This window comes from Pongo pygmaeus, chromosome 10 (genome assembly GCF_028885625.2).
Source record: "Pongo pygmaeus isolate AG05252 chromosome 10, NHGRI_mPonPyg2-v2.0_pri, whole genome shotgun sequence".
Taxonomy (NCBI): domain Eukaryota; kingdom Metazoa; phylum Chordata; class Mammalia; order Primates; family Hominidae; genus Pongo; species Pongo pygmaeus.
The window spans coordinates 28,145,423-28,169,546 of NC_072383.2; the positions used below are offsets into that span (position 1 = coordinate 28,145,423).

At 40.6% G+C, this 24,124-nt stretch overlaps 2 protein-coding genes across 5 annotated transcripts in view; one reads left to right on the forward strand and one right to left on the reverse strand.

The window, feature by feature from the left end:
* The window catches only part of LOC129009628 (liprin-beta-1-like), a 155,400-nt gene that overhangs the window by 46,968 nt on the left and 84,308 nt on the right, over positions 1 to 24,124 (forward strand). The window lies entirely within an intron of this gene.
* C10H12orf71 (chromosome 10 C12orf71 homolog) lies at positions 1,527 to 4,584 on the reverse strand. Its single transcript, XM_054442892.1, has 3 exons — positions 4,500 to 4,584; positions 2,441 to 2,993; positions 1,527 to 1,937 (listed from the first exon to the last, which is right to left on the reverse strand). The coding sequence occupies exons 2-3, from the start codon at positions 2,954 to 2,956 to the stop codon at positions 1,644 to 1,646; spliced, it is 810 nt and encodes a 269-aa protein (XP_054298867.1). The 5' UTR covers positions 2,957 to 2,993; positions 4,500 to 4,584; the 3' UTR covers positions 1,527 to 1,643.

Sequence of the window (24,124 nt, forward strand, 5' to 3'; positions counted from 1 at the left end):
TTATAATCATATGTTTGCCTGACCTTATGTCTTAAATAAGTTGCTTGAGCCTAAAGATTGAGGGTTTTTTTGTTTTTGTTTTTGTTTTTTTGGCAAGCTAGAAAAGTATCTGGCACTCCTATTTGCTAAATATTTGTAGAAGGAAGGAAGAAGAGAGGAAGGATACGGAATTGAAATTGAGGAAAGGAAGGAATTTGAAACTGAAGAGTCATATGCTTTGCCACATAAACTCTGAAGGTCACGCAGGATGGTAGTGCCAGCAGAAGAAGGAGGACGTTGAGTGAACCTGTGGTTGAATGAGGAGGATGGTAGAGATGCTGGGGAGGTGAGAGTCAGGACAAGAAGGCTGAGGGCAACCTTCCTCAAAGAAGTTGACATTTAGCGGAACGTTCAATGACAATTGCAAAGGAGTTTCAGAGGGCAGAATGGAATGAGTTGGGAGAGGATTTGGTTAAGATTTGCTGAAAACCCTGAACTTTTGGTAAATACTGCTCTGTGTGGGAAATGTTTCAATGAGAATTGACTCTTAATTAACTCACTCTTGGATATCCCTTGAACAAGTTGTCTGGAGAGTTCCTCAGGAGAATGTCTACTTGCAACAACAGTAATAATATTTATCAAGTGCTTGTGTTACCTCATAAACTCTCACACTAACCCTGTGAGGTTGTATTATTATCTTCCACATCTTTTGAATGAAGACAGCTAGACTTAGAGTGGTTAAGAAGTGTTCACAGTCGTCACATTGCTCCTAAGTGGGCCACTACTACAGCCAAGGCAACACATTCTAGAACCTGTCAGGTACCCAGAGAATATCAGAACTGCTGTCCGATCTCCTGAAATTGAAATTAATTTCCTCAGTGACTCAATACCCACTGCCACTCACTCAAGCCCTGCAAATTCAAGCCAAATCATCCTGCCACCGCAGGAATCTGATGGGTCACGCTGCTGCCTACTGAAAATGGGGATTTGGGTTAATGATAAAATAGGTTAAAACACATAAAGTAGATAAACTAGGGTAAAATACAGTAAGAATGGGTGAGAGGAGAGAAAAAGAATAGTTTAGTTTAGGAAGCATAATACTACTTAAAATTTCCTGAGAATAAATTTGTCTTCTAGACAACACATATACTTTCTTTTCTTTTTTTAAATTTTTCTTTAATTTTAATTTTTTATTTTATTTATTTATTTTTTTGAGATAGAGTTTCGCTCTTTTGCCTAGGCTGGAGTGAAGTGGTGTGATCTCAGCTCACTGCAACTTCTGCCCCCAGGTTCAAGCGATTCTCCTGCCTCAGCCTCCTGGGTAGCTGGGATTATAGGCGCCCCCCACCACGCCAAGCTAATTTTTGTATTTTTAGTAGAGATGGGGTTTTGCCATGTTGGCCCGGCTGGTCTCAAACTCCTGACCTCAGGTGATCCACCTGCCTGCCTTGGCCTCCCAAAGCACTGGGATTACAGGTGTGAGCCCCTGCGCCTGGCCCACATATGCTTGAAATGTGAGTCAAGATGGTGTGCTGGGAGAGGAAGACGTGGGGTAACAAGAGCATTTATTTTGTTTATTGAGGAAAAAATAAACTGATGGGGATTATTAATGGAATCCTTATTAATGGATTATTTTAAACTTTCCAAAAAGTTTAAAAATCTGTCTATATGGGATGTCCTAATTCAAGGGTTTCTTGAGGTTGAATTCTCTTGCCTCTGTGAAAGAGTCTTTTCGTTGGTGCTGACCGATGGGGACTCTTGGTGGCATTCACAGGGTGATCCCTCCTCAGCAGAGGGGGGAGGATATGCTGCCTCAGCCAGCTGAAGGCCCACCCAAAGTTCAGGCAGCACTGGGCCTGTGTGTGGGAAGGAGTGTCATCCTTCTCTGGCTGCTCTGACAGGATTGAGGAGATCTCTGGAGCGCTTGTCCTTTGGCTGGCAGTTGCCTGGCTTATCATCTGCCATGAAAATGAAGGATGTGTTAGGTAGGAATAACCATGACAACAGCCAAATCAACATTTACTCATTTGTGGAACTCACATCCTTTTACCAAAAATAGCCCAAGTGTCAATGCAAAGTTTCAATGCTCATCAATACCAAACATATACGTTTTTGGTGGGGAGGGAGATATAGTTGTTAGCCCTTCTCCTTGCTTGCTACCCTCTTGTTTCCCTCAGCATTCCCAGTCTTTTCCCTACAGCTTTACCCTGACTCCTTTCCTTGTTGTCTCCCACTGGTATCACGTCAGACCCCCTGGGACCTGCCTCCTCCCAGTGGTCATAAGATTCTGTGGTTCAACCCAGGCCTATCCCTTGCTGTCCTGTGAGGCATCTCTGCTCTCCTCAGCCAGCTCATGTCCCTTAAGCCTTAGAGGAGTCTGTGGAGACTACATAACATCTTTATTTTCTGGTGGCTTGCACTTGGGCAGGTCTTGACAAGCATCATATTCTTGATGACTGACCTGAACCATTTCTGGAGGGGAGCCTCTGGACAGCTGGAAATCTTTCTGAGCAGTTGCAGGAAGTACAGCATCATCATCTTTCAGATTTTCTAGAAATGTCTGAAACTCTTGCACAAGATTATTCAGTTTGCCAACAGACAGATTTGTTCTCTCTTTTGGTAACTTGTCTATCCACAGGTTGTCTCCATTTAGAAGCCTATTAGCTATTGAGTCTGTGTTATCGGAGCCAACGTCCACATCCCAGGCCAGGAAGATGCTTAGTTTGCAAAACTGCTCTGGTTCATCCTGAATTTGGTCCTGTCTCTTCATGCGTCTCCCTATCCTTTCAGTCCCCCATGCCCCTTGGATGGGAGGGAGAAAGTGGATGGAAGGACCCTTGGAAGGTGCGTCTTCCCAGGAGGTCGTGTCCTCACAGGGTGTGTCCTCACAGGGGAAATAGCCCACAGAGAGGCTCAGGTTGGAATTGGATTTGGAGCTGTCGTCCTCTATGTCGCTGTTAGAGGATGAATATGCCATGGAGTTCAAAGGCACAAATCTCTCTCAACTCGAGAAGCTTCAAAAAAGAAAAAAGAAAAAATAGGTGGGACTAGGGAGAAGAGAATCACAGTACTTAGGCAAAAACATTATCCATTTCCTTTTCTTTTTTCTTTTTTTTTTTTGAGATGGAGTCTGACTCTGTCTCCCAGGCTGGAATGCAGTGGTGTGATCTTGGCTCATTGCAACCTCAGCCTCCCGAGTAGCTGGGACTACAAGCACACGCCACCACACCTGGCTAATTTTTGTATTTTTAGTAGAGATGAGGTTTCACCATGTTGACCAGGCTGGTCTCGAACTCCTGACCTCAGGTGATCCACTCACCTTGGCCTCCCAAAGTGCTGGGATTATAGGTGTGAGCCACCACACCCGGCCCCATTCCCTTTTCTATTCAGAACTACCCCATTTAGATAGAAGTATTATCCTTTTTTTTTTTTTTTTTTTTTTTTGAGATGGGGCCTCACTGTGTTGTCCAGGCTGGAGTACAGTGGTGCGATGTCAGCTCACTGCAACCTCCGTCTCCTGGATTCAAGAGATTGTCTTGCCTCAGCCTCCCAGGTAGCTAGGACTACAGGCACATGCCACCATGCCCAGCTAATTTTTTGTATTTTTAGTAGAGAAGGGGTTTCACCGTGTTAGCCAGGAAGGTCTTGATCTGACCTCGTGATCCACCCACTTCGGCCTCCCAAAGTGCTGGGATTACTGGTGTGAGCCACCAGGCCTGGCCAGTATTATCCAATTTTTACAATCTCTCAGTGAAGGGCAGAAGAGGAAGCTCTCTCCCTTTTAAAACTTATTTCATTGTGTTATAATCCTCTCTACTAAGCATCTCCACTTCTCATCATTTGTCCTACTATGGTTGTAAGATCTTGTATCATAAAAGAAAAGGATGATCATTGTATAAAATTGGAAAAATATAGGAAAGTATGGAGATGAAATAAATATGCTGTAGTCCTACCTTCTAAAGATAATGATAACTATCAAAACATTTTGATGGACTTCCTTATCTTTTCTATTTATATAAACACACATGTACATATCTGTACATGTATACAATATGTCCACATATACATATACATATATGTAAATGTGGATATGACATAGTTGAAACTGAAATTATTTTATCCCATAGCCTACAACAAACATATATATTGTTACTCTGCAATTTTTAACCACTTCTTATTAATGCTAAATAAATCTGTAGTAAACCAGCTTTTCCATAAATCTTTGACTATGGCTCTTATTTTTCTATATGTAGGATTAATGGACCAAACTCCATAAATATACTAAAGTCTTGCGGTAGTTGATACCAAATTACTTTCCAGAAAGGTTTTGGTATTTAGATGCCCATCCTCCCACCGTCTGATGACACTGTTTAGTCCAGCTTTTTCTGTGAAGCCCCAGAGTAAGTAGGGCTGGAAGAATGTGCACATGCATGCGCGCGTGCGCGCATGCACACACACACTCACATACACACACACCCAAAAACAAAAGACTGTCACACTCTGCCCTGATGGCTGCCCACATGGAAGAAGTGCTGCTAACTCCTGAGGCAAAAAAAGGAGACATGAGATATCCTTCACATCGCGAGTCTCCGTGGCTAAAAGTCCAGCTGTCAGAAGTCTGTGTTCTGAGACTGTTGGTTACCATGGCAACAGAAAGAACTGAGTTAGAGCCAGGAATGTGGAAAGAGAAAAGGATAAAAGGGGACAGAAAGCCACAGAATCTATCCCTGTGTTTCCAAAATATTCTATGCCCATACCATCCTAGGCTGAAGAGGATCCCTCTTGAGGGTAGAAGGACGAATGCATGGAGTTTACTTCTCTCTTGTCGGGTGGCAGATGGTTCCCGTCCTTAGGAGATTTAGAGTTCTAAATAAGGGGCATGGGTATAAACATACACATACATACACACACACAGACATGCTTACAAATGGAAAGCAGAAAGCCAAGAAACACTTATCTGACCTACCTATTGGATTCATCAATTTTCTTAAGATCTTTTCCCAATATTTGCCTATCTCCATTTCCATTATACAAGATTACAGTTAAAGTTTGCCATGACTCACTCTCAGGTTTTTCACTGTAGAACTGGCTTAAATTTGTATATTCTGTTAAATAAGATGTTTAAGGAATTCTGATGACATGATAGAAGAAATAGGCAGAGCTAGAGTTGGAAAGAAGCAGCTTCTACTACCCAACAGAGGCAGCCTGGCAGGTGCCCACAGACTGCTCACAACTCCCCTGAGTGATTGTGGACCTGGATTAATCCTGGAAGGTGTTTAAGTCAGAAGCCACATGTTCCCTGGCATTTATTTATTTATTTATTTATTTGAGACGGTGTCTCACTTTGTCACCCAGGCCAGAGTGTAGTGTCATGGTCTTGGCTCACTGCAACCTCTGCCTCCCGGGTTCAAGCGATTATCCTGCCTCAGCCTCCTGAGTAGCTGGGATTACAGGCATGGGCCACCACGCCTGGCTAATTTTTTGTATTTTTAGTAGAGACGAGGTTTCTCCATGTTGGCCAGGCTGGTCTCAAACTCCTGACCTCAAGTGATCCGCCCTCCTCGGCCTCCCAAAGTACTGGTATTACAGGCGTGAGCCACCCACCATGCCCGGCCCCCTAGCATTTATTTTATTTTATTATTTTTTATTTTTAGAGATGGGGTCTCACTCTGTTGCCCAGGCTGGAGTACAATGATGCCATTATGGCTCACTGCAGCCTCAAACTCCTGGCCTCAAGCAAACTTCCTCAGCCTCCCAGGTAGCTAAGACTACAGGTGTATACCACCATGCCTGGCTAATTTTCCCTAGCACTTATTTAACACTTATTATATGCCAGGTCTTGTACTAAGCACTTTACATGTGTTATTTTTCAATCCTCACAGCAACTCAATCAGTTAAGTATCATCATATGCCCCATTCAATAGAAGGAAGAACCAAGGCATGAACGGTTATATAACTCTCTCTTTTCCCCAATCATAAACCCAAGAACCTGGATTCAAACATAGGTAGTCTGGCTTCAGAGCCCATATCCTAACCTCTACACACTCTTGTCTCAGGAGGCTGACCACCCATCTCCTCCCGGGAAGATTCCTGGAGGAGTTGCTCCAGGCCAAAATAAACCCATGTTCTGGTTCCTTGGAAGAAAATCCTTTGAGGGGAACAGCTTGTTCTAAGAGACTTGCAAGAGGTACATATGGTATACAGGACTGGCCTAACAATGGTGTCCACATTTGGAGCAGGCTAAAATGAGATTTAAAATAAGTATTCAGCTTCCTCTTTGGCATAATGGGATCTGGAGTCCTTGCTCTGGCTTTTCATAAAAACTCAGTGACTGCCTTCCAGAACTCTGAGGACCTAGAAAAGAATTCATAAGTAGCTTCCTCTCCATGCAGCTAGAGTGGAGGTGGGGGGGTGGGTCGGTAGGGAGCTATGTTTTGTCATTACTCACGGAAATGGAGCACTTTGAACTGAATATAAACATTTAAAGAAGAAATGATTTCCCAGCCTAAACCAGCAAAGTTTAGAGTGATCTTGAGGATAGAAGAGCTTCAAAGGGGAGCAACCTCAGAGAAAACTTGAAATTTTACTTATTTATACCATTTCTCTACAATATGTTTGTAGAGATATTGTATTAGTCTGTTCTCACACTGCTAATAAAGTCATACCCAAGACTGAGTTGTTTATAAGGAAAAAGAGATTTAATGGACTCACAGTTCCATGTGGCTGGGGAGGCCTCACAATCATGGCAGAAGGCAAAGGAGGAGCAAAGTCATGCCTTACATGGCAGCAGTCGAGAGAGAGAGCATGTACAGGGGAACTCCCTTTTATAAAACTATCAGATCTTGTGAGACTTATTCACTATCATGAGAACAGCACAGGAAAGACCCACCCCCGTGTTTCAATTACTTCCCACCAGCTCTCTCCCAAAACACTTGGGAATTATGGGAGCTACAGTTTGAGATTTGGGTGGGGACAGAACAAAACCATATCAGATATATTCTCTACAATCTGTGTGTGTGTGTGTACACAACTTTTAATATGTACAACTCAGGTCGTCAAAGTGCTTGAAACACACTCTTTTTTGCCAGAGAAAAATATATAATCATTTAGGTTTTTCTTTCTAAAGCATCATAGAATAGCAATGACACACATCATTCTTAGGATGGTAGGCTGAGGAATGTAGTCAATTCTAAATGATAACTTTGCTTTCACTTCCAAAAGAAGATCAGGGGATTTGGGAGTTCTCATTAACAATACAGCTCATGTTAATTTCTTTCTTAGGGCCTTAATTAGACTTGCAGGTCTAGCTTCTCTTGGATTACAATTATTACATTATCTAAGTAGTATAAACTGCCTTTTCTCTTGAAGCAAGATCAACTATAATAAAGATTCTTGAAGTTTTAGAAATGGTAGTATGTTGTGGATTTATAATGTTTTAGGCCTGAAGCCAATAATAACTAAGAATTGGAACACTTCCTAAGATCCATTTGACTTTATGGGATTTGGAACCTAAATATGCAGAGTAGGAAGTTTCTAATTTAGAAGTTAAGCTGTTGTGATGCATAATTTTATGTGTCATCTTGGCTAGGCCATGTGGTGCTTAAGTATTTGTTCAACATTATTCTGGAGGTGTCCATGAGGGTATTTCTGTATGGACTAGTATTTGAATCAGTAGACCCAGGAAAGCAGATTGCTCTCCCCAGTGTGGGTGGACATCATCCTATCCACTGAGGCCTGAGTAAAACAAAACACTGAGTAAAGAAGATTTTGCACAGTCTTTCCCTGCCCCTGGAATCAGACTGACACTTACACTCTCAGCCCTCCTGCTTCTCAAGCCTTCAGACTCAGATTGGAATTATACCATTAGCTTTTCTCAGTCTCCAGCTTGCAGTTGGCAGATCTTGGGACTTCTCAGCCTACATAATTGCATGAGCCAATTCCTTAAAATCTCCCTCCTTTCTATTTCTTTCTCTTTCCCTCCCTCTCTCCCTCCCTCCCTCCCTTCCTTCTTCTTTCTTCTTTCTCCTTCCTTCCTTCCTTTCATCCATCCATTCATCTCCTATTGGTTTTGTATCTCTACAGAACCCAGAGTAATACAGCTATTTATTTATTTTTTATTGAAATTATGAAATATTTTAAGCATACAAAAAAGAGACATCCTGAACCTGTGATGGAAGGCACTAACGGCAGAGCATCGTTTCCTTGGTATTCTTGCCAACAATGTATAATCTCAACCTAATCATGAGAAAATATCTAACAAACTCCAATCGTGGGACATTTGACAAAGTAACTGAAAAGTGTCAAGTCCAGAAAGGCAAGGAAAGATGGAGGTACTCTCACAGACTGCAAGATACTAAGGAGAACTAACCACTAAATGCAATGTGTGATTCTAGATAGGATTGTAGAATAAAAAAAGGACACTAGTGGAAAAACGGGAAATTCCAATACCATCTTTATTTTAGTTAATCATGCTGTATCCAAGTTAATATCCTGGTGTGATCATTGTACTATGGTTGTGTAAGATGTTAACATTAGGGGTGTAAGCTGAGAGGTATATGGATACTCTGTAATATGTTTGCAACTTCTCTGCAAGTCTAAAATTAGGTCACAATAAAAAGTTAAAAGAAGGGCCAGGCATGGTGACTCATGCCTGTAATCCCAGCACTTTGGGAGGCTGACATGGGTGGATCACCTGAGGTCAGGAGTTCAAGATCAGCCTGGCCAACATGGTGAAACCCCTTCTCTACTAAAAATACAGAAAATTAGCCAGGCATGGTGGGCGATGCCTGTAATCCCAGCTACTTAGGAGGCTGAGGCAGGAGAATCATTTGAACCCAGGAGGTGGAGGTTGCAGTGAGCTGAGATCACACCACTGCACTCCAGCCTGGGCAACAACAGTGAAACTCCACCTCAAAAAAAAAAAAAAGTTGAAAGAAGAATACATTAACATATAGAAAATGACCTGACAAATGCCTATGTATTTAAATCTCAGTTAGGTCAAGTCTTAGCATTTTGCCATATTTAATTCATTATATCTTTAAAAAGAAAACATAGGTAAAACTTAAGCCCCCTTTTATTTCTTTCCTGAACCCCTTCTTTCCTGGCTTCCCTCATGAGCACTATTCTGAATTTGAATTTAATCTTGTGCATGTTTAAATGCTGTTTTACATATTAGTGTATTGTTTTACCTTTGAGGACAAAAACTTATGTAAATTTGAAATAATACTTAGTATTATGTACTTAGTATATACTTAGTACATAATACTTAGTATTATGTACTAAGTATATACTTAGTACATAATACTACTGAACTGTACACTTAGAAATGATTAAAATTGTTTTTTTCTTTTTCTCTTATTAAAGTTATTTTAAATTGACATTTATATGTTTATGGGGTACAACGTGATATTTGGATACATATATATTGTGTAATGGTCATATCAAGCTAATTAGCATAGCCATCATTTGAACTATTTATCTTTTCTGTGGTGAGAACATTTAAAATCCTGTCTTTTAGCTATTTTTAAGTATACAGTATATTATTATTAACTGTCATCACGTTGCTATGCAGTAGAGCACCAGACTTATTCCTCTTGTCTAACTGAAACTTTGTACCTGTTGACAAACACCTTCCCTTTCCCTCTTTACTCCCCACAATGGTAAATTTTATATGTATTTTACCAGTAAATAAAATTGGGGGAAAAAAAGAACCAACATAAAAATGGGCTTCAAGTGATGCTCTTCAGAAATAAGGAAGTTGCCTTATTTCAATTGCTTATTTTGTTTTGTAAGAATTATTGTGACAAGGACTTCCTTCTTCCAAACCAAATTCTTAGCTGAAATATTTAAAATGCTTATTTTCAGGGGCAGAGGGAGGATGGGCATGATTTCTTATGCTCTGTTTGCATGTTCATTCCCAAACAGATACAACCTTATCAAGGCTCATGCACTTAATTAAAGTGGGGGGCAGGTGGTGAAAATAGAGTGTTTTGGTGTACACAAGGTTAAACTGCATCATACCGCTGCCAAAGCCTACACACTCTGCTTGGTGCTTTCCCATGGCTGGTAATTTAATTTTATGACAGTCTTTGAGTTGTGTATTTTCATTCTAATACTAAGTTGTGCAATTCAGAGGACCTAGATTCACCTCCAGAGTCCAGGACTCCCTGCAGCCATGCTGTGTTTTTTGAGAACTGACCTCAGCTGAGTTGTTTGTGCATCATGAGTTGACATAGTCCACAGTGCTAATAGAGGGGAACTACAGGTTCCCTCTCCCACAACTTTACCATCTAGCATGGCCATGAACACAACTTACAGACTGAATTCTGCCACACATATAACATGTAATGGCCAACAGGCACAAAAATATCACACAACCTTGTTCTGTAAGCTCCCAAACTGCTGTGCAACAGGATGGCCACTAGCCACATGTGGCTACTAAAATTTAAATGGAATTAAACAAAAATTGATTCTTCAGTCACATTAGCCACATTTCAAGTGGTTAATGACCACCTATACTAGTGGTTATGTTATTAGTCAGGCGAACAAAATATTTATGTCATCTTAGAAAGTCCTGTTGGACAGAGCTGCTCTAGACAGTCCCTGTGCTCTGTCCTTTGGTTGGATCTGGAGAACATTGAACAAAAAGTTTCATTAGAAGCAGATGGGACAATATTCTAGCATCAGGATTGGGCTAACTTTCTTGACAGCATCAGGTGACTAAATTTCCTCCAAAGCATCTAGAAACAGGACTGGGGAGAGTCTTCAGCTGAGGACCCCATTTCCCCCTCCCCACCCAGCTTTATTGAGGTATAATTGACACATAAAAATGGTATATATTTAAGGTGTACAGTGTGATGATTTCATGTATGCATACACTGTGAAATGATTACCACAATCAAGTTAATTAACACATCCATCACCTCACTGTGTGTGAAATCTACTATTGTAGCAGATTTCAAGTATATAATAGAATATTAAGTATGGTCACCATGCTGTACATCAGATCACCAGAATTTCATGGTCTGAGGGCACCCTTTTGAAAGGTTTAGACAACTTGGCTAGATAGATTCTTATTTTCAGGTTATGCAAGAGTGGGGAAGTCTGTATAATACTTAGAGCCCATTGTGAACACCATTTTATCAATGAAAAATCATTTGCAGCATTCAATATTCTAAGTAACAACCCTCTGGTAGTCATCAGAGATAAACAAGGTTGACTTGGTTTTCTGTTTACATGAGCTTTTGATTAGCCATTCAAATGCTAACTACTCCAGGGTATAGGTTAAAAATAATTATCACCCTTATGTGACAAAAATACCCATGTTGAAGTATTTTGAAAAATTGCAGACAATATGACTGTCTGTGTATAGACAGCCTCATTTAGTTTTTGCAACAACCATTTCCAGTAGAAATTGCAGGTATTAATCTCATTTTTGTCTCTATTGAATTCTCCAGTATCCTGTGGCCAGGCTATTGCATGATGGAACCAGTTGCTAAAGAAATGCAAATTATTTGTACAGTTACCAAGCAAATAAACATACAGCCTTTCTTATTGTATTTTATAATGTCAAGGCTCCTACATACTTTGGGCCAAGCCCAATAGTGCTTCATGCAACACCAAATACAGGCAACCTACAGTCCTCTCCTAGCTCTCTATTGGAATATTTTCTGTATTTTTCAAATTTTTATTAATTCAGCAACTGTGTGCATGCCAGTTGAGTGCCTATCAGGTTCCAGGCCCTGCATCCTGCCACTTCTAGCAGCAGCAGGTTCATTTTTAACCTAGCTTTGCTGCATCTATAAAATAGAGATGATAATGTTCTCTTAATTTTCCTTAAGAGGATATCAAGTACTAGTATCTTCAAATGTTGATAAGCTGTTACATATGTCATACCAATTCAGAATTTAATAACATATACACAGCATGTTCAAATTTTCAGTCTTTCACAGCATAAGAAATTTATTAGGAAAATAGGACTACCACAACCATAGATGCTACAGACTGCACGCCGTTCAGACAGGGAGAGCCATGACCAAAGAGCAGTATTTTTTAGCACACAGTTCTACTGAAAACCAACATGAAAACAGAAGTAATCAAAAATGTTTGAGACATTAAATGCAGGACTGTGACTCCATATTGCCATTTCCTGTACTTTGTGTTATAGGATATGAAAACTAATCTCCCATCTATAGAATGTTAAGCTGACACCCAAGACAGTCAAAGCCTGCCATAATTCAATATCTCACACTATTTTCTGGTTGTACCAGAAAATAAACAACATGCGAATGATTTCACCTGTTAAATAAAAGCATTTACCCTTAAAAAATGTGATGAGGTAGGATAATGACTTTGATGAGTTGAGAGAAAAAGGCTTCAGACGATCAAACTTCTCCGAGCTAAAGGAGGAAGTTCGAAACCATGGCAAAGAAGTTAAAAACCTTGAAAAAAGATTAGACGAATGGCTAACTAGAATAACCAATGCAGAGAAGTCCTTAAAGGACCCGATGGAGCTGAAAACCATGGCATGAGAACTATGTGATGAATGCACAAGCCTCAGTAGCCTATTCGATTAACTGGAAGAAAGGGTATCAGTGATGGAAGATCAAATGAATGAAATGAAGCGAGAAGAGAAGTTTAGAGAAAAAAGAATAAAAAGAAATGAACAAAGCCTCCAAGAAATATGGGACTATGTGAAAAGACCAAATCTACGTCTAATTGGTGTACCTGAAAGTGACGGGGAGAATGGAGCCAAGTTGGAAAACACTCTGCAGGATATTATCCAGGAGAAATTCCCCAATCTAGCAAGGCAGGCCAACATTCAAATTCAGGAAATACAGAGAACGCCACAAAGATACTCCTCGAGAAGAGCAACTCCAAGACACATAATTGTCAGATTCACCGAAGTTGAAATGAACGAAAAATTGTTAAGGGCAGCCAGAGAGAAAGGTCTGGTTACCCACAAAGGGAAGCCCATCAGACTAACAGCTGATCTCTCGGCAGAAACTCTACAAGCCAGACGAGAGTGGGGGCCAATATTCAACATTCTTAAAGAAAAGAATTTTCAACCCAGAATTTTATATCCAGCCAAACTAAGCTTCATAAGTGAAGGAAAAATAAAATCCTTTATAGACAAGCAAATGCTGAGAGATTTTGTCACCACCAGGCCTTCCCTAAAAGAGGTCCTGAAAGAAGCCCTAAACATGAAAAGGGACAACTGGTACCAGCCACTGCAAAAACATGCCAAATTGTGAAGACCATCGAGGCAAGGAAGACACTGCATCAACTAACGAGCAAAATAACCAGCTAACATCATAATGACAGGATCAAATTCACACATAACACTATTAACCTTAAATGTAAATGGGCTAAATGCTCCAATTAAAAGACACAGACTGGCAAATTGGATAAAGAGTCAAGACCCATCAGTGTGCTGTATTCAGGAGACCCATCTCATGTGCAGAGACACACATAGGCTCAAAATAAAGGGATGGAGGAAGATCTACCAAGCAAATGGAAAACAAAAAAAGGCGGGGGTTGCAATCCTAGTCTCTGATAAAACAGACTTTAAACCAACAAAGATCAAAAGAGACAAAGAAGGCCATTACATAATGGTAAAGGGAACAATTCAACAAGAAGAGCTAACTATCCTAAATATATATGCACCCAATACAGGAGCACCCAGATTCATAAAACAAGTCCTTAGAGACTTATAAAGAGACTTGGACTCCCACACAATAATAATGGGAGACTTTAACACCCCACTGTCAACATTAGACAGATCAACAAGACAGAAAGTTACCAAGGATATCCAGGAATTGAACTCAGCTCTGCACCAAGCGGACCTAATAGACATCTACAGAACTCTCCACCCCAAATCAACAGAACATACATTCTTCTCAGCACCACATTGCACTTATTCCAAAATTGACCACATAGTTGGAAGTAAAGCACTCCTCAGCAAATGTAAAAGAACAGAAATTATAACAAACTGTCTCTCAGACCACAGTGCAATCAAACTAGAACTCAGGATTAAGAAACTCATTCAAAACCACTCAACTACATGGAAACTGAACAACCTGCTCCTGAATGACTACTGGGTACATAACGAAATGAAGGCAGGAATAAAGAGGTTCTTTGAAACCAATAAGAACAAAGATACAACATACCAGAATCTCTGGGACACATTTAAAGCAGTGTGTAGAGGGAAATTTATAGCACTCAATGCCCACAAGAGAAAGCAGGAAAGATCTAAAATTGACACCCTAACATCACAATTAAAAGAACTAGAGAAGCAAGAGCAAACACATTCAAAAGCTAGCAGAAGATTCTCTCCTTAAAAATATTCCTAGAATTACTAAAAAACTTGCATTTACAAAATAGTGAGTAAAAATATTCCTCTGGATTGTACAAGAAGGGAGTCAAGGACACTGATAAGACATAGTATGTGATATTAGTCAGACTTGATGTCTTTATCTGTGGCTTCATCCGAGGCTGGACTCTCCTTGTTTTCAGTGTCTCCATTTTCTGCAGATAAATCTTTAGTTTCTTGATCAGCCACTTCAGCCTGTTTTTACCTTTTTCCTCTTTCATTTGCTTTTTTTTTTTTTTGTCTGAAGATTTGTCCTTTCCTGCTGCCTTTTTGGGCTTTGTTTTGCTTTGTAGGAGCAGGTTTAGCTGACCACCTTGCATATCTCTTCATGGGGTCTCCCTTCACCGACCCTTCAGCTGAGCTAACCTTCCTCTTGGACATCTTGGTGGCATGGTGGGTGTGGGCTGGGTGTCTGCAGGCTGTGGTGCACCGAGAGCCTTCCCAAAACTGGGCTGCCTGGTCACAGCTGCTGCTGTTCCCATTCGAGAATTGCGATCTTATATTCAGCATGCAGCCAAGTACTTCTAAAACTCTGATCAGAACTGCATGTCTCAGATTTTATTTTAGAAAACCATAGGTATGGAATATCATATTTTATTGTGAAGGCCTTTTAATCTGCTGCTTTATAGGAGTCTCAACTCTAAAACTGTACTCATGGTCCTCCTCCAGTGTTCTCTAGAAACGGCATCCTCATCTGCCCATCTTTTCAGTACCACAGGCTGGCCTCATCCTGGACATCATTCCTTCTCTCACACATTTTCATTCCTGCATCCAGTCACTCAGAAAGTCCCGTCAGTCCCATCTCCTAACATATGTTACATCTGTCTACTTCTGTTGCCTTCACTACCTCCACCTGGTCCAATCTACCAACTCCCAACTGGCTCTTCCCACATCTTCTCTGGGATCCCTTCTGGTTATTGTTGTATAGGAGGCAGAGAGATTTTTTTTTTAGAAACACAAATCATATTAGGTACTTAAGACCCGTCAATGGCATCCGACTGTTTTTAGGATAATCTTTAAATTCTCAAAATGGTCTCATGGGCCCTGCATGACATGGCCTCACCCACATTTTCAGCCTCATTTGCAGCCATTTCCCCTTTTGTTCTCTACAATCTGGTCCCACTGACTGTTTCACTTCCTGAACTAAAGGTGTTTAAAGCCACTGCTCTTCACTGAGATAATCCTAGACGAATATCCCAGGGGTATCCATAGAGAAGAGGGTGAATGTGACACTTGTAGATGACATTTTAATTAAGATTAAAACTGACAAATGGCCCCAGTCTATTGCTTTTTGAAAACAAGGTCTTAGGGGAAAGAACCACTACTTGTCCTTAGCGAGCCTGTGCAATTTAGAAAATGGTGCCCCTCCAGGTGAATGCAGCCCCCAAGCTGCATAGATTGGATTTCAGCATCTATGAACCCAAGGTGAGACACTCTGTGAAGACCATGACCTGCACAGCCAGAATGGTGACCTCCTCTGGAGATCTCAGTTGGTTTGCTTCCAAATTAAAACAAATTTGGAAGCAAATTTGGCTAGGATGACATTGTATATTTACCTTTCCAAGCCGGCATGGTTCTGTCTATGATGCTAGTTCTGTAGCTGTTTTTCGGAGTTGAAGACCAGGTGTGATTTACAACCTAGAATGTCTCTAACTGCTGGCATCTAAGTTTGGCACTGAGCACTTAAAGTGCCCAGACCATGGTGTTTTACTGTGTGGAGGAAGGCCTCGTTGGAGAGGCACAATGTTTTTTCATCTGACATATTTGCTCTTGTGGAAATGGCTTGAAGTATTTGAGTGCTGGCAGCAGAAAACATGGGAGGAGACTTAATTCTTGCTGAGCATGAATCATCCTATGCAAATTAAAACTGATCACTTTTAAAAGCCATTTCATTGCTGGTATAAAACTATTCATCTATCATTAGATTGCTTTGATGCACAGATATAGATATCATGTATCTATGTGTCTCTACCAGGATCCTAGCATGAACCTCTCGCTGAACAAACACTGAATAAATATTGCTATGATTTTGCTTATTACTTATACTTTTGTCATTGACTTAGAGACAGTTTTGTTTCTTGTTTTTAACTCCGTGTTGAATATGAGTTCAGTTATTTTTCTGTTTTTTATGTTTATGGAAGTACCTAAATTTTACTAATGGTGAGGTGGGGAATATAGGAAAGTATGAAAAACAACCACACATGCACAATTGCTTTGTAATTTCAAACTCTAATGGACACTCTCTGGAGGTCATTGCCATATCTCTCAGCAGGAACAGAATTTGAATCTGGGAGCAAGTAATCAGTCTGTAAATGTTTGTTATGATACTGAAATTGCCAAATATGCTGTATCTAATTGAATTTCATTACTGGGGCATGAAAGGCAGTTGGTTGAATGTTGTCACTGAAAAGAATATATTGTGGCCAGCAGATTGTTGCCTATACAGTGCTTATATAAAAACCCTATATCCAAATAAGGTCACATTCTGAGGTCCTGGGGCTTAGGATTTCAACATATAAATTTTGGAAGGACATCATTAAACCCATCATACCATCCATAGTTGAACCTCAACACAAATTAGCCTCAGAAATCAAGCTGTATTTATTTTGTGTTTTTTAGCTATGCTTATTTTGGAATTGTCTATAAACTGAACCTATTTCCATAAAGTAGTTGAATTTTATTCCTTTTTTCCAGACCCAACAGAGCTCATGGTATTGGTTCTGCAGTCAACATTGTGCTCGCTCTCTCTCGCTCTCTGACTCTGTCTTGCTCTCTCTCTCTCTCTCTCATATGTTTCATGAGTCATTAGGCCAAAAAGTATTAGGTAAATGAAAGCAACTATGACAGCAGCACCTTGAACAAGGGGACCACTTCTTTCCCCCTCAAGTCCATGACCTGTAACATGTCTAACATTCCAGTTCTGAGGATTTTAAAAGTAGTTAGTTGATCTGTAGTGTGTTTTCCCTTGACATCTTGCTTTAGTTACACCATTCTTGCATATCCCTCATTTTCCACATTAGGCTTGTTTAGTTGTGCAGTTTTGACATTCACAGCTCTCCAGTGCTTTGGACTGAATGTTTATTCCAAGAACTTGCAGTTGGCTTTTCTAGCAGGTCATTCTGATGTTGTCCAGGGATGCCATCAGAGGTGCAGGTTCTTGAAGCACCTTTTATACTATCTTCCTTTTCTACTCTGGGCCTTTCCCAGTTTCTGGGAGGTCAAGACATCTGCCAAGCCTCTCTCTCTGCAGCCCACTGACATCAATCATACTTGTATGCTCCATCTGTACTTTATTGCTTTTTGTTTGTTTGTTTGTTTGTTTGGAGATGGGGTCTCATTCTGTCACCCAGGCTGAAGTGCAATGGTGCAATCACAGCTCACTGCAGCCTCAACCTCCCAGACTCAAGTGATCCTCCAAACTCAGCCTCCTGAGTAGCTGGAACTACAGATGTGTGTCACCACACTCAGCTAATTTTTGTTTGTTTTAATAGAGATAAGGTCTCACTATGTTGCCTGGCTGGTCTTGAACTCCTGGGCTTAAGCGATCCTCCTGCCTCTGCCTCCAAAATTGCTGGGATTACAGGTGTAAGCCATGGCGCCCAGCTCCACCTGTACTTCAAAACTCACCCTACTCCCTGTTCCCGCAGCATGTCACTTGCTAATGTGACTGGTATGTACCCTCTTAGCTTCTGGGCCCTGAAATACAACCCATATTTTGTTCCCCCTATCCTAAGAGATCAGGTGGAATGGAAGATTGTCTCCCTTTTTATTAAAGGAGTCAAATTTTGTCTCTTCTCAAGTATATTCCAAAATATCAGTAACCTGTTAATAAAACGGCTTATCCCTTCAGAAAACAGAATTTAGGGTGGATTAGATAATACACATTATCAATCATCATCATCATCATCATCATCATCATCATCCATACCTCTCTAAGCCTATAGCAGGGTGGAATAGCATGAGCTATTGATTGTATCTGAGCAGAGGAACGCCTGGGACCCCATATCTCTAGAAGAAATTAGGTGGCTTGAGAGGCTCTTTTAGGTCTGAATAATTTCAGTGCCAAAGACCAAAACCCCTTCATAAACTGCATTTAGATTCTCCCTGATTGCCATGCCTGGCTTTCTGTTGGAGAAAATCCTAGAGGAAAACAGAAACTCCCAAGGAGCTGGGTAGCCAAGAGAGGAGCCCAGACCTTCCATCTTCCATCTGGTGCCCTGATGGTTCTGGCATTTGACTTCTCTGAAGATAAGAAACCCTGGGTATTACACATAAATTCCAATATCTGAATTGACAAAAGTACTCTCTCCAGAGTAGATATGCTGTCAGAGCTTAGATGTAAGGATGTTTTAAAAATTTCATTCAGAGACCTGAAGTGTCAGTCCCAGCAATATTTCTTTGGCCTTTGATGTCAGTCCTGTGAGCTAGCTCTCCAGCACTAGGGACTATTCTTGTGTTTAGTTTTACCTCCTCTCTTCTTGGGGTTGATCACAATCAAATAGCTCCCAGTTCCTTCCTTTGGGAAGACAATGACCTTGCCTTCCCCACACACGTCCATAAAGCACTACTCCTCGGACTCCACACCGCAGGACCAGAATAGTCAGGGTGGCTACTCTAGGACTAATCTCTCTTCCTATCTCCTGGTAAAATGGTTTTAGTAGATATTTGTCCCTAGCAGCTGTTAGTTTCCCCTCTCATCACTGTATTAAGACATCCTTGGCCAAGCATGGTGGCTCATGCCTGTCATCCCAGCACTTTGGGAGGCTGAGATGGGAGTATCACTTGAGCCCACAAGTTCAAGACCAGCCTGGGCAACACAGGGAGACCTTGTCTCTACCCAAAATAAAAATATTAGCCGAGTGTAGTAGTACATGCCTGTGATTCCAGCTACTTGGGAAGTGGAGGCAGGAAGATCACTTAAGCCCGGGAGGTTGAGGCTACAGTGAGCCGTGATTAGGCCACCACACTCCATCCAGCCTGTGTGACAGAATGAGACTTTAAAAAGGAAAGAATAAAAGACCTTCTAGCCCAAGAATTCTTAACTTTTTGCTTACACATTTGGGCCTTCCTTATTCTTCATACGAAAAAATAAATTTTAACACTCTATTACTCTTTAATAGAGGGCAGGAATTGAAGCATCCTGAGATGAAGATAATTCAAAGACATCCAATACAGATGGCATAAATGGCAAAACTTTGAAAAGTGTATTGTTCCCCAGCCTTGTTTTTAGGCTCAAATAGACACCCCATTAAGTAGAATGTATACCCCGATCACTTAGAATACTCAAGTTTCGAGGTGCCACTTAAAAATTAGGCAGATGCTGTACTTAGCTAGGGAAAGGGTATGTCTCTGACAGGTGGGATCCCTTCACCAGGTCCATGAGATGGACTTAATTGGAAGCAAATACAGAATTGGAGACGGTCAATCAAACGGAAGCTCCTCAGTTCCTAGATCAGTTTCTGGTACATGGTAAGTGGGCAAATGGTAGGTAAATGAGATATACTCCTTGAATAAAGTAGGTAGGTAGGTAGGTAAATGAGAAATACTCTTTGAATAAAGAGTAGGTAAATGAGAAATACTCTTTGGTAGGTAAATGAGAAATACTCTGTGAATAAAGTACAGTTGTCCCTTGGTATCCATGGAAGATTTGTCCTAGGCTCTCCTGAGGATCCCAAAATCAATAGAGGCTCAAGTTCCTTATATAAAATGATTTAGTATTGGCATATAACCTACATACATCCTCCTATATACATTAAATCATCTCTAGATTACTTAGAATACCTACCACAATGCACATGCTATGTAAATAGTTGCTATACTGTATTTTAAAATTTGTATTTGTTTTTCTTTGAATATTTTAAATTTGTGGTTGGTTAAATTCATGGATATGAAATCCATGGATATGGAGGGCTGACTATATATATATAAGTATGTATATGAGTAAATGTATGAATTTATTCATGTCACTTTGGAGCACTAGTCATGGGACAGTAAAATGTGGAAAATCCTGACTATATTGGTCTTTTGGTAGCCCTGCCCACGTCACTCAACATGTAGCTGTGGTAAAAGCAAGTTTTCAAGTTCCTGTCAAGACAGTTCAACACATTTACTCTCTTCTGCTTCTCTGCCTCCCTCATTTCCTCTCTTCTTAAAGTTATGGGTTGTCAGAACTTTTATTGAAATGAAAACAAAACCTAAGTTGATATTCTAAGACATGAAAGAGTCAGAGTCAAACAAGTCCATTAATATTCTATTCTTTCCTATGCAGTACTGCAAAGCATCTTTGGTGATGACAAAGGAATAGTTTTGTTTTGATGGATATAAATAGTTATTATTATTTCATGATCACCATGGTAAGTGTAAACCAAAAATAAAATTCCAACCATGTGAATGGACCCCTCCTCTCGGCCAAGGGCACTCCAAAGTTAACCCAAAAAACTAGTTTAGGCTGTGATGGGAAGGGGGAGCCCAACATGACTCATTATTCCCTCCTCCTTTTTGGAATTACTGGCAGAACAGTCTTTTAAAGTCTGATAAGAAACATTGACAATCTTTTCTCTGAAGCTTCCTACTTGGAGGCTTCATCTGCATGATAAAACCTTGCTCTCCACAACCCCTCATCTTAACCCAGACATTCCTTTCTATTGAATCTAAGTCTTTAGATAATAACAACTTTTTTAACCAATTGCCAATCAGAAATTCACTGAATCTACTTATGATCTGGAACTAACCACCCCAGTTGTGCTGCCTTTCTGGACTGAACCAATATAGATCTTATATGTATTGATTGATGCCTTATGTCTCCCTAAAATGTATAAAAGCAAGTTGTAACCTGACCACCTTGGGCACATGTTCTCAGGATCTCCTGAGGGCTGTGTCCTGGGCTATTTGTCACTCATATTTGGCTCAGAATAAATCTTTTCAAGCTATTTTACTGAGTTTCACCCTTTTCATTGCCATAGACCTGGTATAGAAATTTTAAGAATGAGTCCTTAGTCCTTAAAAAGCTTGATTTAGTACAGGCAACACTCCAAGGACCTGGTTAGGCAAGACTGCTTGCCAGAGACATAATTTTTCCTTAGCCAAGTATAACATCTATTAGAGATACCAATGGTTCCATATGATACCTGGTAACAGAAGCTGAGAGAGAGTGGGTGTGCGGAGAGACAACAAGTGCTATAGGAGTACTTGATGATGTGGTAATCTTCCTTGAGTATTCTGCCATGACATTCAGTTTTTATATATAAGATCCAGGCACAGTTGTCACTGGGTATTCATGGGGAGTTGGTTCCAGGACCTCCCACAGATACCAAAATCCAGAGATGCTCAGTTCCCTGATATAAAATGGCATTGCATTTGCCTATAACCTTGGAATCTCCTCCTGTATACTTTATATCCTCACTAGATTAGTTATAACACCTAATACAATATAAATGCTATGTAAATCTTTGTTGTATTGTTTAGGGAATAATGACAAGAAAAAGTCTGTACATGTTTAGTCACAGACACAATTTTTTTTCAAATATTTTCTATTCATGGTTGTTTGAATCCACTGATGGGGCACCTATGGATATGGAGGGCTGGCTGTATTTCATTAAATTTCAGTGTAAAGGATGGCAGGGTAATGACTCACCCAGATGATACTTTTATAGTTCCTCCTGTTTCCTTCCTTTGGTGGATGAAGGAAATGCTGTCATACTCAGAAGTTGAGAGTGGGCACTTACTTGCATCAGTAAATGGCCACTCCATCCTCCTATGGCTTAGGCCACAGTCTTGAGTTCATCTTTTCTCCCAAATGCTCTATCAAGTTCTGTTAGCGTTTATAACAAAAATATACACAGGGCAATAGAAACATAGCTATCTTGTTAGGGGTATGTTACATAGGTATATTCATTTGTCAGAATGCATCAAACTGTGCAGCAAAGAGCTGTGCATTTTACTCTCTAAATTATAACTTAATTCATATGTGTAATGCATCCTAATATGTATGGTAATATACATTTTATATTCAGAATATATATATAGCAATATGCATTTTATGTATGTATATATACATATTTACTATATGTGTATTCATACATATGTACATAGCTAGTGTCCAATCACCATCTCTACTGCTCACACCCTGACCCAAGCCACCAACAGAACCTCTCATCTGAATTGTTGTAGTCGTTTTCTGACTGTTCTTGCTTTTATCTTTGCCACACCTGCAGTGTGTTCTTAGAAATGATTCTTCTTCTTTTTTTTTTTTTTTTTTGAGATGGAGTCTCGCTCTGTCGCCCAGGCTGGAGTGCAGTGGCACGATCTCGGCCACTGCACCATTCTCCTGCCTCAGCCTCCTGAGTAGCTGGGACTACAGGCGCCCGCCACCACGCGCAGCTAATTTTTTTTGTATTTTTAGTAGAGACGGGGTTTCACTGTGTTAGCCAGGATGGTTTCCATCTCCCGACCTCGTGATCTGCCTGCCTCAGCCTCCCAAAGTGCTGGGATTACAGGCGTGAGCCACTGCACCCGGCCAGGAATGATTCTTCTTAAAACAGAAATCAGATCATGTCATTCCTTGGCTCAGAACCCTTCAGTGGCCTTCCATCTCCATGCTCAATTGAAGTCAAAGCCTGGCTGCCATGGAGGCTCCAGATCCCACTACCCCACCACTCCCACCACACCTTCTGTGCCTCTGGGACCACATTCCCTACTAACCCCCTGGCTCACCACCTTCCGGCCCACTGACCTCAAACATCAACTACATGAAGCTCTCCCTCCTAGGGGCCTTTGCACTTACTGTTGTTTCTCCCTGGAAGCTCTTCCCAGATATTCCTGTGACTTTCTCCCCTCACCTCCTTCAAGGTTTTAATCAATGTCACTTTACCAATGGGGCCTTCCCTGATTATCAGATCAAAACTTCTAAGTCCCTGCCATTCCCTTTCTGCACAAAGAGCAGGCACAGTATATAATTAAGCGGACACACTGTGCTGCCAGACTGTCTGACTTCACATCATTTTTCTAGCTGTGTGACTTGGTGCCTCAGTTTGATCACTAGTAAAGTGAGGATAAGTATCGTGTCATTAGGGTTATTGTAAGGATTAATTGAATTGATATATGAAAAGCACTAATAACAGTGCCCGGTACGTAGTAAGCTAATGTTAATGTTATTCCTCTTGCTTGCTTAATTATTTTTCCCATAGCACTTATCAATCACCCTCTCATCTGCTATGTATTTAAACTATTTTTTGTGGTTTCTTGCCATTAGAATGTATGTGCCATCAGAGCAACAACTTTTTACTTTTTTTCCTTTTCTATTTTGTTTCTTTGCTTTTTCTTCATTACTTTTTAAATTCAATTTAAAAAGAAAATTGAGTTGCCAGCTTCACCACTTAGAATAGTGCCTGATATACAATAGGTACTCAATAAATATTGTGTAATCAATGGGTGAATGAGAGAAGAGTCTGTGCACTTTCAGGAGGTTGTAGGATAAGATAGGTTAGGGAAGGGGCTGGAAACATTTTCTGCAAATAGCCAGATAGTAAATATTTTAGGCTTCGTGAGTTACAACTACTCAACTTTGCTGTTGTGGCATGAAAGCCACCATAGATAATACATAAATGAATGAATGTGACTGTGTTCCAAAGAAACTTTATAAAAACAGGCAGTGGGCTAGATTTGACCATAGGTCATAGTTTGCCAATTCCTGGGTTGGGGAATAATTTTTGGCTTTACTTTCCCCCTCATTACTCCTCCCTTCAGCCAGCAATTAGTGCTATTCACTGAGAACTG